General features: G+C 37.4%; 1 protein-coding gene and 1 long non-coding RNA gene across 2 annotated transcripts; both read left to right on the top strand.

Moving 5' to 3' along the window:
* The first annotated feature begins 5,622 nt into the window (after nt 1–5,622).
* Nucleotides 5,623–7,614, top strand: LOC149043419 (adenosine receptor A3-like). The gene has a single exon (XM_089210159.1). It carries the CDS (start codon nt 5,752–5,754, stop codon nt 6,691–6,693), a length of 942 nt encoding a protein of 313 aa, XP_089066285.1. The 5' UTR covers nt 5,623–5,751; the 3' UTR covers nt 6,694–7,614.
* A 197-nt stretch (nt 7,615–7,811) lies between these two features.
* LOC149043420 (uncharacterized) lies at nt 7,812–11,357 on the top strand. Its single transcript, XR_016187867.1, has 2 exons — nt 7,812–8,875; nt 9,404–11,357. It is a non-coding gene; the product is annotated as an uncharacterized LOC149043420 (long non-coding RNA).
* The last annotated feature ends 3,139 nt before the right edge of the window (nt 11,358–14,496 follow it).

A 14,496-nucleotide genomic window follows, 5' to 3' on the forward strand; every position in this document is an offset into this window, starting at 1 on the left:
ATTTTCATTCTCAACCGAGAAAAATGCCAACACCAAAGCCACTGAATACGTAACTTTCGGTTTCTTTTTTAATATTGGTTTTCTTCTCCTTTTAAAGAAGTTTGAACCTCACCGTCTGTCAGCGATACGGAGTTTTTAGAGTTTTAGCCGCCATAATTCGTTAAAGTTCCAACAAATAACTTGTATTGAGAATCGTGAAGGCTTTGCCGTTCATTCATCAACCTGACCAAGTGGCGCCAAAGGCCGGCACGTGTCAGCAGCTGATTGGCTATATCCGCACACATGAAAAAATACCATACTTTTTCACGTGTGTTGTTACGACTTTTCTCAGGGCCGGATATCCCTTTATAACAGCACAGTTTATGTGATAAAAGACGTTATCCAGGCCAGAACCACCTTGTACCGCATAATTAACTGTACCTCATTTAATTACTACGTTTTAGCTTTCATTTAAATGGTAAAACACTAGATTGTCATCCACACCAAACTAGAATCACCTAGGACAGTATATTAAAAAAAAATTAACATGCTTCATTTGAATGCGTCTTATTCACGGACGTAAAGATAGGAATTCCTTCTCACCTCATTGCAAACAGTGCCATTTGCATTTATATGCATGATTGCACACACACATGTATATGGTCGCATAACATACAGAACCTCGTGACAACAGTCTTCGTCAAGTATAATGGCACAAGATTTAGATGGAGTATTCTGACTTATCCACACAATTTTCAGGGTGCTGCTTTTTCAATACAACCTGAATTCAAGATCCCCTATTTGCAATAGTGGACAAACTTCAACCAGCAGATCATTTGGAGAGAAAAATTTAGGAGAATCATTTTTTTTATTTATTAACAAAGTGGCGACTGGCTTTAATTTTCTTCCGACTAGCTGACAGATGGAGCAAACTTCTTGAAAAAACCGAAACTAAGACAATCCCTGACACCGCTCATTCGCAGACTTCTTTTCACTTCTGTACAAAATAAATTTACAGTCCTGCCATTTGCCTATTCGTTGTTTTACTATTCTTTTTTTACTTACTGAACCTAACAGGCTAAAGTATTTCATGTTCCAACACAATATCGCATTTTCCACTTCTAATTTACGTGTATTAATGTTACATTTAAAATACCAGCCCTCATTTTTTATTTACATTCGTCAACATAAACAATAGTCAAACTTCCTGTAGTCTTTCCGTTTAAGTGCTTGATGCAGAATTATTGTTTGATGAAATGTTTAATCTGTATTTCTTTCGGTTGAAATATGTTAAAATATTACATGGCCATTGCATGACTTTTTGTGAGCTCAGTGCTGTTCATGAACTAAAGTGGTTCCGGGACTTGAGAGGAGGTGGTAAACATGAGAGCCGAACGCGGTCGTCAGAAAGGGAGGGTTTGTATTTATTCACCCCCGAAAAATTTTCCCAAGCTATTCTAATACGACTGAAAAATGTATAGGTATTACCTCAGTTTAGTAAGTTTGCCGAACATTCTGAATACCTCCTAGATTCGCCACAAACAAGTGCGTAATTTATTTGTAATAATTATTCGGGTTTCTCTCCCCACCCCTCTCCAACCATAAAATGCTCGGTCTATAAAGATGTATTCAGTGTATTCAGAGGAATTTATTTAGAAAGAAACATATGTCAAGTGCCCTTTAATTTAACTGACTACCGAATGTTTCGTATATTCATTGTGATAGATGAAAAATATGTTAATGACAGCCTTCCTTCAAATTTTTTTTTCTAGATATAGATCCCATGTTTAGTTAAATTTTCTTGAAGCATTAAACAGAAAGTTTGTTTTAGTTCTTAAAGACGTCGATTTAAAGCGGTACTGGATGCTTTTTTCAAAAATTCAAATGCCATAGTTGAAGACATCTTGAATGTACGTACAGATGGCTTCTATTGTGTTATATGCTTGTAATTGACAGCTACATATGACTTAAAATTTTCCATTTTAGAATCGGAAAATATCAGAGCCACAGTAGTTTTAACGCTCAGCTCTCATGGCGGAAAACGTTTGCGACATTCTCAAAGAGTTTTTCTTTGGAACCTCCGCGGATGTTGACGATTTTCGTCCGGCAATCGTCGCTAATTGTGTCTTCAACAGCTTTTTGTCTTATATAACCATCATTTCGAACATCGTTACCATCCATGCGATAAGGAAAACCATTTTGTTGCCAAAACCTTTGAGAACATTATTACTAAGCCTGGTTGCCTCCGATGTTGGCGTTGGTCTGTTGGTCCAACCACTCTACATCTCTACTTTGGTCAGCCGGTTGAAACAAAAACGTATCGACTGCATTTCCCACAAGGGATTGTTGGCCATAATTACTTTCTTTTGTACATCCTCGCTCTTGAATGTTGTAACCATAAGTGTGGACAGGTTCTTAGCTGTTCATCTTCATCTCAGATATCAAGAACATGTGACTCACAAGCGCGTCATTGCAGCGGTAATATCAATATGGCTGTTAAGCGCAATTAGTTCTTCCAGTGTCTTTTGGAATCCACTGTTCATCATCTCACAGGTTGCAGGGTTCGTGAACATGACTGTTTGCCTTATTCTGGTAGTAATTGTCTACTGGAGGATTTATATTGTCATAAAGCGACACAAAATCCAGATTGAAGGCCTTCAAATCCAAGAAGTACAACAGGGAGTTCAAAATGGCGACTTATCTAACTTTTTGAAGCTTCGAAAGTCAGCTCTTGGAACATTTTATGTATGTATTGTGTTCTTGATTTGTTATTTGCCTTCCTATATTCTCTATTTTTTATTCCTGGCTCGCCTTTTAAGTCCAATCTCTTTCTACGAAGCTTTGCTCTATACAACGACTTTGTTTTTCCTCAACTCGTCTTTGAGCCCTGTTATATACTGCTTGAAGATGGGACCCATTCGTCGCACTCTAATGGACATAATGCGAGGCATCGTCAATCGATTTAGAGAATAGCATTTGTTGTGAATAATTGTTATTGTAAATAGAAGCTTCTAGAAATCTCCAGACTGCTTAATCATACTGACATGCGTACCATGGAACTTTCTTGAACATTTCATCAAGTCACGCAATTCTTACATAATACTATTAAGATAATTGTTTTGTGAATGTATATAAAGACTCAGTTATGTAGTAGAAGTTGTTGTTGTTGTTGTCAAGAGTGACCGACTGTTTAGAAAGCTATACCGTGAGAGAGAGCTACAGTGGAAGATTGCTAATTTTAAGAAACGTTGGAAGAAACTGTGAGTTCTGCTCAGTGGCGAGCTAAGATGTGGACTGTAGTGGGCGTAAGTAAGTTTATGGAGCATAAGTACTGTACTACATTTAAGAGTCGTTCCTTATCAAGAATATCACTCGTTGTGTGATAAAGTAGTTGAGTTTGTAGGATTGTAGTGTTTTTCTGTCGGTTAGATTAAATCGTAACACATTGGTTGGGTTCATTTCTGATGCCAAGTTATAATGTATCAGATGAGAGCTGCGGTCATCGTCAAATTAAACTTGATTTGTCGAAGGTCCGTAAGGAAAACTGAGGGAGAGTGAACTTTAACGTTTGGGAAAATTACACAATGAGGTACAATAGAGTCAAGCATAGGAAAGCATCATTTGTTAGTTTCAAGCGCATTTTGTATGAGATACTTTTAAATTACCAGAAAGCTTCCTCCCTACTTGAAATATTATTTCAAAGTTATGTCATCGATTAATGTATGTATTTTTAATCGTCGATAGGATAATAAATTTATAACCTTGTGAAGTGTATAGCTTGTGCATTAAATACAAAACCGATTTTTAGGTTGCTAGCGTTGTTCAGTTTCTGATTTAAAGAATAATGTTGAGTCGACTAGACTTGATGGTTGTTCATTCAACTAAAAAAGTCTCAACCTTGTCAACAGTAACCCGGACACTTACAAACTTAGGCAAAGACAGAAGGTTATATATTTTATGCTAATTACACGTAAGAAAAGAAAAAAGCGCATGTAAATTTTTAAAAAACAACGAAACTAGTTTGGCAAGGACTATCACCACAATGTTTTCTTCAAAAACAGTCAATGATCTTACGGAAAGTGTTATTCACTCTCATCGACGATTTATTTATGTACGAAGATTTACCTTTGTTCATTAAGCAATCGGCGAGGAAAGTAATAGTGAGTAAATTCAAATATTTTGTTTTGAAGTTGTGAGAGTTTGCTCGTTTGTTTGCTGCAATGGCGTGTGAAAATCTGGTCTTTCCTACGCAAAAACTAAATTCGGATGATATACTCCAACGAGACACAAGGGAATTTTATGCGGCCTTTTCTCATTTAATTCCTTAAGTTTCTGTTGTGCAGTTTACGATACAAATGTCCAAATTAGCCCTTTGTCAGAGCGATTGGAGGAGTTGTGGGTTGTGTGTAGGTTTATATGCAGAAAATGAGCTACACTGTCGGTGGGAATATGGTGACGGGAAAACAAGAATTTTTCATTACAACCTGAACTCAACATTCCCTATTTGCAACAGAGGACAAACTTTAACATGCATATGATTTAGAGAGAAAAATTAAGGAAGATCATTTTATTTATCTATTAGTAAAGTTGAGACTGGCCCTAATTGCTTCGAGTAGCTGACAGATGGAGCAAAACTCTTGACCACTCACTTCACGATGTGAAGGGAAACTAATTCAATTCCTGACTGTTTTTGACACCGCTCATTTGCAAACTACTCTTTACCTCTGGACGAAATAAATTTATGGTCCTGTTATTTGCCGGATGGTTGTTTTTCATTCGTTCTTTATTTTCTGAGCCTCACAGGCTAAAGTCTTTCATACTCTAAACACAATATTGCATTTTTCACATTTAATTTTCATGTATTGATGTCACAAAAAAACCAGCCCTCATTTTTAATTTACATCTGCCGTCAATATGAACAATAGTCAAACATCCTTTATTCTTTTTGTTTAAGCACTTGATGCAGAATTATTCTTTGATAAAATGTCTTATCTGTATTTCTTTCGGTTGAAATATCTAAAAATATTACATGGCCTTTGCCAGACTTTTTCTGAGCTAAGTGCAGCCGTTCATGAACTGAAGTGGATACGGGACTTGTGAGGAGGCGGTTAAAGTGAGAGCCGAACGTGGTTGGCGACTATGAGGGGGAAGGACTATCTGTAATATCTACTGCCGGAAAATATTCCCAAGCCACTCTAAAACGACTGAAAAATATGCCGGTATCACCTCGGTTTAGTAAGTTTGCCGAACATTCTGATTACCTCCTAGATCCGCCACAAACGAGTGCGTAATTTATTCGTAAAAATTATTTGGGTCTCTCTCCCCACCCCTCACCAACCATAAAATGCTCGGTCTCTGAAGATGAATTCAGTGTATTCAGGCGAATTAAGTAATGAGGAAACATATGTTAAGTGCACTTTAATTTAACTGAATATAATGTTTTTTTCTTTATTCATTTTGATAGATAAAAAAAATATGTTAATGACGGCTTTCCTTCAAATAACTTCTTCCAAGTGTAAATCCCATGTTTAGTTGGAATGTCTTGAAGCATTAAACAGATCATTTGTTTTAGTTCTAACTAACACCGAGTGAAAGCGATACTCGATGCTTTTTTTAAAAATTCAAATGCCGGAGTTGAAGACATCTTGACTGTTCGTACAGATGGCTTCGACTGTGTTTTGTGCTCGTGATTGACAGCTACATATGACTTAAAAATTTCCGTTTTAGAATTGGAAAATATCAGAGCCACTGTAGTTTTAACGCTCAGCTCTCATGGCGAAAAACGTTAGCGACCTTCTCGACGAGTCTTTCTTTGGAAACTCTGCGGATGTCGAAGGTTTTCGTCCGTCACTTGTCGCTAATTGTGTCTTCAACAGTTTTTTGAGTTATACAACAATCATTTTGAACATCCTTACCATCCATGCGATAAGGAAAACCGCGTTGTTGCCAAAACCTTTGAGAACACTATTACTGAGCCTGGCTGCCTCCGATGTTGGCGTTGGTTTGTTGGCACAGCCGCTCTTTATTTCTATTCTAGTCAGCTGGTTAAAACGAAGCCGTATCGACCCCATTTCCTTCAAGGGATTGATGGCCGTTATGAATTTCTTTTGTGTATCTTCGCTCTTCAATGTTGTAACCATAAGTGTGGATAGGTTCTTAGCTGTTCATCTTCATCTCAGATATCAAGAGCTTGTGACTCACAAGCGCGTGATTGCAGCAGTGATATCAATATGGCTGTTTAGCGCAATTATTTCTTCTAGTGTCTTTTGGGATTCATTGTCTATCATCTCGCTAATCGTATGGCTCGTGATTATGACTGTTTGCCTTATTGTAGTCGTAACTGTTTACTGGAGGATTTATATAATCTTAAAGCGACACAAAAACCAGATTCAAAGCCTTCAAATCTCAGAAGTACAACAGGGAGTTCAAAATGGCGACTTGTCTTGGTTTTCAAAGGTTAGAAAGTCAGCTCATGGAACATTTTATGTATGTATTGTGTTCTTGATTTGTTTCTTGCCTTCCTATGTTCTCTCTTTTTTATTCCTTTCTCGCTCTTTAAATCTAATCTCTTTATACGAAGCTTGGCTGTATACAACGACTTTCTTTTTCCTCAACTCGTCTTTGAACCCTGTTATATACTGTTGGAAGATGAGATCCATTCGTCGCACTCTCATGGACATAATGCCAGGCATCCTCAATCGCTTCAGAGAATAGCATTTGTTATGCTTCTAGAAATGTCTAGACTGCTTAGTCATGCTGACATGAGTACAATAGAACTTTCTAGAACATTCATCAAGTCACGCAATTATTGCGTAATATTACTGAAATAGTTCTTTTGTAAGCTTCTGGAATGTTCCAGAGCACTTGTGAATGTATATAAGGACCCAGTTATGTAATAGTAGTAGTAATTTTTGTTGTCGGGAGTGACTGACTGTTCAGAAAGCTATACCGGGAAAGAGAGCTACAGTGGAAGGTTGCTAATTTCAAGAAACGTTGGAGGAAACTGTGAGTTTTGCTCTGTGGCGAGCTAAGATATGGACTTTAGTAGGCTTAAGTAAGTTTATGGAGCATAAGAACGACTGATGTTTTCTTTAAGAGTCGCTCCTTATTAACAATATCACCCTTTGTTTGATAAAGTAGTTGAGTTTGTTGGATTATAGTGTTTTTCTGTCGATTTGATTATACCGTAACACATTGATTGGGTTCGTTTCTGATGCCAATTCACAATGCATAGGATAAGAGCCTCGGCCACCGTCAAATTAGATTTGATTTGTCGAAAGTGCTTAAGGAAAACTGAGGGAGGACGAACTTTAACGGTTATAGAAAGACTACACAATGAGGTGCTACAGAGTCAAGCTTAAGAAAGCATCAGTTGCTAGTTTCAATTGCATTTTGTATGAGAAATTTATAAATGACCAGAAAGCTTCCTCATCACTTGAAATATGATTTTAAGGTTGTCATCAATTAATGTATGTATTTGTACTTGTCGATAGGATAGTGGATTTTTAACCTTGTGAAGTGAATAGCTTGTGAATTAAATACAAAACCGATTTTAAGGTCGCTTTATAGTGTAATGAGGGCCACGAGTTCATCAGTGTTTTTACTACAGTTAAATATAACCCGCTTTGAATATAACTTTTACTTGCTTGCGATCACACATAGACTTGCAGAATTCAGTTGTGCGGTTTCTGATATAAAGAATTATATTAAGGCAATGCAATTGAACTCCTTGAAAGTGGAAGCCTTAACAAAGTACAAGGAGCTCTACGCCTTTAGTCAGACAGTTGATTGGTTTTGAAAAATTTAGCCTCAATTTTCACACTTTTTTTAAGTTGGAAGTGGATATCGCTGTAATGCAGAGTAAGTGGGACGTTTTATTTCTATTGGAAATTGCCTTTTGTTTTCCTTTGAGAGCTGTTTATCTCACCTGCATATCTCTCGTTTCTCTAATTTTGTTGATAAAGCAAGCTGAATACGTCATGCACAATGGCTCTTACTTATGACTTATTAGAGGACAGACACAAAGATGACGTCACCATGAACAAGTATTTTCTTTTTTATCAAATAACACAAATGGGTTCCATGTTTCCGTGAGTCTGTGCAGTAATAGATCACATGACGTTACATAAATGATGACGTCATCTCTAGTCTATCACTATGCATGGTAAGATTTGATCAAAGATGTACCTCGTAAGCAATTTCATATCCACTCGTGTAGCAAGCAATTCTCATCTGAATTTTACATATAATAGGAATTATGGTAATCATTGGGATGTCTCGTAATAAAATTTCTTAGCGCCTTACTTTTATTACGTACAAGGCCATCTGTAGTCCTTTAGTCGAATTCGTTTGATTCGTTTCGATCGCTTTTTCCATGATTCAGTTTTTGTTGTCAGGCAGAATTTTCAACCCCATCTTAATTCAACTACGCACAGTTATTTCGAAACGTCAGCTTTAAAACTCTTTACGGCGGCCAGTTTACGTTATTAACTCAGTTGATAATATTTAATTACCCTGTTATACTCTCCCACCGATGCAGCACCGCAGTTTCTTAAGAAACTTACTGTCCTTAACCAAAATATATGTTAAGCAAGATAGAAAAACAACCAAACGGAAAAGATGAACCTAACATTTCTCAGTGTGTTTGCGGGTTACGCAGATTTGCGCCTATTTCAAATGACCATCTTTAAGATTCTTGGCTTAGTTTAAGGAAGCCTTTTAAAAACTACTTATTTATTTTTAAAGGGTTTGAAAGAAGGCATTTGCCCAATTCCTCTCTCGGTCGAAGATTGCGGAAATGAGACTGATGACGAGTGTACTTTGGGTTCAGACTTTTTTGGTGAAATAAAATGCTGTTCGGATTCCTGTCAGAAGCTGTGTGTTCAGCCTCCACAGAGTAAGTGGTCACGCACCATGGCTCTTACTTCTTACTTCCTTTGTTGTCGCCTTTTATAACTTGAAGACTTTGGAAGTGTAAAAAAAGAGATGCAAAGAAGGCTTTGTGTAACAATACCCCTCCGAACCCTCCCCCTAAGAAAAAGTCGGAAAGTTTGCTACTCAAGTATAACGATGGGAATGCAATTGAACTCCTTGAAAATGGAAGCCTTAACTCTTTCTGTAATTAACAGACCTCGTAAGTGCGCCGTCCTTATTTCACGATTACTCCATACCCTTTAGTAGACAGTGTGGTTCACAGAGGTTTCGCTCCATTGCAAGTTCGTCGCCTTCCAGTTCGCCTCCATCAAGAAGAGTTCGCCCCTTTATCAAAATGACAAATTAGCCCCCATCTTTATCACTTTGCCGCATGGTCATGATGCACTGACCTTTCTGCGCTCACTCCGTTTGTTATGACCTCAAGCTAAATATTTTCGTCTGGCCCTACCTCTCGGCACTAAGCACATAATTCGATTCTTGTTTTATGTAGCGAGAGGGTGCAATGATATCCTTTATGCTGGCTACAACACTAGTGGTGTTTATACCATCAACCCTGACAGAAAAACAGAGTTTAAGGTGTATTGCGACCTGCAGACGGACAATGGAGGATGGATCGTGTTCCAAAGGCGACAGGATGCATCTGTCAGCTTCCATCGCAATTGGAATGACTATAGATCAGGCTTCGGAGACCTTAGAAAGAATTTCTGGCTGGGAAACGACAAAATTAATCGTATCACCACAGCAAATGAGAAGTCGCTGCGAATCGAGCTGGAGGATTGGAGTAGAAAGAAAGTTTTCGCTCATTACGACGTGTTCAAGGTAGACAACGGAAAAAACAGTTACAAGATCACGGTCATCGGTTAAAATGGTAGATACGGGGATTCGTTGAGGTACCATAACGACATGATGTTCAGCACCAGAGGCAGGGAAAACGACATGTGGAAGAAGGGAAGCTGCTCAAATGACCTAACCGGGGATGGTGGTTTAACGATTGTCACAACTCCAATTTAAACGGACAGTTCATGGGGAACACTGAAGCTTACGGTGGTATTGGCTGGGTTCATTTAAACATAACCTCTCCTTAAAATTTGTGGAAATGAAGATGAGAGCTCAGTCCTTCCTGAAAGAAAAAGAGGATGAAAGGGAGAAATGAGACAAATATTTTTTTTGCACAAATTCGTAAAACAATTTTGAGTGTATCTATAAAGTATTTCTTACAAAAAATTGTAACGCGTAACTGTTTTGTCAACAAACATAAGAGCTAAACTGTTATGCCCCGCTCTAGATAACTAGCATTACTACATCCCTCGATTAGTACGTGGAATATGATTGGTCAATTTAGCAAGCTGTATATCACTGTACGGCCCGCTAAACTCAAAGGTTTGTGGTTAAGGCCACTGAAGAATGTAATAAACTGAAACACATGAAAAAACTTCGCGGTGGCTTTCATCTGAATGGTCAAAGGCTGGTGTTTCATCCATTGACTTTAAAGTAAGAATTAATCAGTGGTTCTTGATAAACAGTAAACATGGAAGTACTAATAAAAAGCTTTTATTTGATTACTCAAATAACATATAGAAAATAATACATGGGCGCGCGTAGATATGTTCAACTCGACATCTCACTCGTTCGCTGCGCTCACTCGTGAACTATCGAGTTAAACACGAGAAGAGAAATTCCATATCTATAAGCAACCATGTATTATTTTGTTTATCATATAAACACAGTAGCTCTTTACTGAGAAGAAAAGCCGACTTCGTTAATGAATAAAAATAAATGAGTCGACAATCCCCGAATAACATTCGTAAAGTGCGTTGGCGCTCACTCTTAAGATGGAAAAATGCGTTGAACCATCATTACAAAAACAATGGCCGTAATTTTCACTTTACAAAATTCTCATTTTTTTTATTTTGTCCCTACCGACAAAAGAAGTCTTTCAGGTAAACGGCTAAAATCAGCCAGTGGCATATCTTCCAGTTGTCGATTTTCATTCTCAGCTGAGAGAAATGCCAACACCAAAGCCACTGAATACGTAACTTTCGGTTTCTTTTTGAAGATTGGTTTTTTCCCCTATTAGAGAAGTTTGAACCTAACCGTAAGTCAGTGATACGGAGTTTTTAGTGTTTTAGTCGCCATAATTCGAGAAAGCTCCGACAAACAACTTGTATTGAGAATCGTGAAGGCTTTGCTGTTCATTTATCAACTTGACCGAGTGGCGCCAAAGGCGAGTGACGTGTCAACAGCTGATTGGCTATATCAACAGACGTGAAAAAATACTATATTTTTTCCCGTGTATTGTTTCGGCTTTTCTTGGAGCCGGAAATCCCTGTATAACACGGCAGTTTATGTAATAAAAAGCTTTTAACGGAGTACTCATAACATAAGATGTTATCCAGGCCAGAACCATAATTGTGCCGCATAATAAACTGAACCTCATTAAAGTACTACGTTTTAGCTTTCATTTAAATGGTCAAACACTAGATTATCATCCACACCAAGCTAGAATCACCTTGAGCAGTTTATTTAAAAAAACTCAGCTACCTTCATTTGAATGCGTGTTATTCACGGGCTTAAAGGTAGGAATCCCTCCTTACCTAATTGAAAACAATACCATTTGCATTCATATGATTGCAAACATATATATGGTTGCATAACAACAGTCTTCATCAAGGATAATGATACAAGATTTAGATGGAGTATACTGACTTATCCACACAATTTTTAGGGTTCTCCTTTTTTCAATACAACCTGAATTCGAGATTCTCTATTTGCAATAGCGGACAAATTTCATCCGGCAGACTATTTAGAGCGAAAAAATTACGAAAATCATTTTGTTTATTAATTGGTATAGTGGCGACTGGCTTTAATTTTCTTCCGAGTTGCTGACAGATGAAGCAAAACTCTTGACCAATTACTTTGTGATGTAAACCGAAACTATTACAATACCTGACACCGCTCATCTGCAGACTTCTTTTCACTTCTGGACAAAATAAATTTATAGTCCTGTCATTTGCCGATTCGTTGTTTTCTTCATTCTTTCTTTACTTACAGACTCTAACAGGCTAAAGTCTTTCATATTCTAAACACAATATTGCATTTTCACACTTAATTTACATCTATGGATGTCACAAAAAAGCCAGCCATCATTTTTAATTTACATCTGCCGTGAACATGAAAAATAGTCAAACTTCCTGTATTCTTTTCGTTCAAGTACTTGATGCACGATTATTGTTTGATAAAATGTCTTTTTTGTATTTTTTTCGGTTGAAATATGTCAAAATATTACATGGCCATTGCTAAACTTTTTCTCAGCTACGTGCAGCTGTTCATAAACTGAAGTGGATCTGTCTGATTTGTCTAAAGATTTGTCTGGAGGTAGTCAAAGTGAAAGCCGAACGCGGTCGTCTATAAGAGGGGAGGGCTATCTGTATCTGTATTCACCGCTGGAAAATATTCCCAAGCTAATTTAAAACGATTGAAAAATATGCCGGTATTATCTCAGTTTAGTTAGTTTGCCGAACATTCTGATTACCTCCTAGATCCGCCACAAACGAGTGCGTAATTTATTCGTAATAATTATTTATGTATCTCTCCCCACCCCTCACCAACCATAAAATGCTCGGTCTCTGAAGATGAGTTCAGTGTATTCAGGCGAATTTAATAATTAAGAAGTATATGTCAGACACTCTTTAATTTAACTGACTATAATGTTTCGTATATTCATTTTGATAGGTGAAAAATATGTTAATGACAGCCTTCCGCCAAATAACTTTTTTTCAGGTGTAAATGTCATGTTTAATTAAAATGTCTTACAGCATTAAAGAGATAATTGGTTTTAGTTCTAACTAACGCCGACTTAAAGCGATACTCGATGCTTTTTTCAAAAATTCATATGGCAGAGATGAGGACATCTTAAATGTGCGTACAGATGGCTTCGATGGGGTTTTGTGCTCGTGACTGACATCTACATATGACTTAAAATGTTCCATTTTTAGAATAGGAAAATGTCAGGGCCACTGTAGTTTTAACGCTCAGATCTCGTTACCATCCATGCGATAACGAAAACCGCGTCGTTGCCAAAACCTTTGAGAACATTATTACAGAGCCTGGCTGCCTCCGATGTTGGCGTTGGTTTGTTGGTCCAACCGCTCTACATTTCTACTTTGGTCAGCCGGTTAAATCAAAAACATATCGACTGCATTTCCAACAAGAAATTTTTGGCCGTTACCAATTTCTTTTGTATATCCTCGCTCTTGAATGTTGTAACCATAAGTGTGGACAGGTTCTTAGCTGTTCACCTTCATCTCAGATATCAAGAGCTTGTGACTCACAAGCGCGTGATTGCAGCGGTAATATCAATATGGCTGTTTAGCACAATTATTTCTTCTAGTGCCTTTTACGACTCACTGCTTATCATCTTACAGGTCGTATGGTTCGTGAACATGACTGTTTGCCTCATTGTGGTAGTAATTGTCTACTGGATGATTTATATAGTCTTAAAGCGACAAAAAAACCAGATTCAAGGCCTTCAAATCCAAGAAGCACAACAGGGAGTTCAAAATAGCGACTTATCAAACTTTTTGAAGCTGCGAAAGTCAGCTCTTGGAACATTTTATGTGTTGTGTTCATGATTTGTTATTTGCCTTCCTATATTCTCTCTTTTTACAAACGGCTCGCCTTTTAAGTCCAATCTCTCTCTTCGAAGCTTCGCTCTATACAACGACTTTGTTTTTCCTCAACTCGTCTTTGAACTCTGTTATATACTGCTGGAAGATGGCACCCATTCGTCGCACTCTCATGGACATAATACGAGGCATCGTTAGTCGATTTAGAGAATAGCATTTGTTATGAATAATTGGTATTGTCAATAGAAGCTTCTAGAAATCTCCAGACTGCTTAATCATGCTGACATGCGTGCAATAGAACTTTCTAAAACATTTGATAAAGTCACGCAATTTTTACGTAATATCATTAAGATAGTTCTTTTGTGAATGTATATAAAGACTCAGTTATATGTAGTAGTAGTAGTTGTTGTTGTTGTCGAGAGTGACCGACTGTTTAGAAATCTATACCGTGAGAGAGAGCTACAGTGGAAGATTGTTAATATCAACAAACGGAGGAAACTGTGTGTTCTGCTCAGTGGCGAGCTACGATATAGGCTGTAGTGGGCTTAAGTAAGTTTATGGAGCAAAAGTACTGTACTGCCTTTAAGAGACGCTCCTTATTAAGAATATCACTTGTTGTGTAATAAAGTAGTTGAGTTTGTAGGATTGTAGTATTTTTCTATTGGTTAAATTAAATCGTAACACATTGGTTGGGTTCGTTTCTGATGCCAATTAAACATGATCTGTCGAAAGTGCTTCAGGAAAACTGAGGGAGGATGAACTTTAACGTTTAGGAAAACTACACAATGAGGTACTACAGAGTCAGTTATAGGAAAGCATCAGTTGTTAGTTTCAAGCACATTTTGTATGAGAAATTTATAAATAACCATAAAGCTTCCTAGATACTTGAAGTATTATTTCAAAGTTATGTTATCATTTGACTTATGTATTTTTAATTGTAAATAGGATAATAAATCAT

This window comes from Pocillopora damicornis, chromosome 6 (assembly GCF_964200805.1).
Source record: "Pocillopora damicornis chromosome 6, jaPocDami1.2, whole genome shotgun sequence".
Classification (NCBI taxonomy): Eukaryota; Metazoa; Cnidaria; class Anthozoa; order Scleractinia; family Pocilloporidae; genus Pocillopora; species Pocillopora damicornis.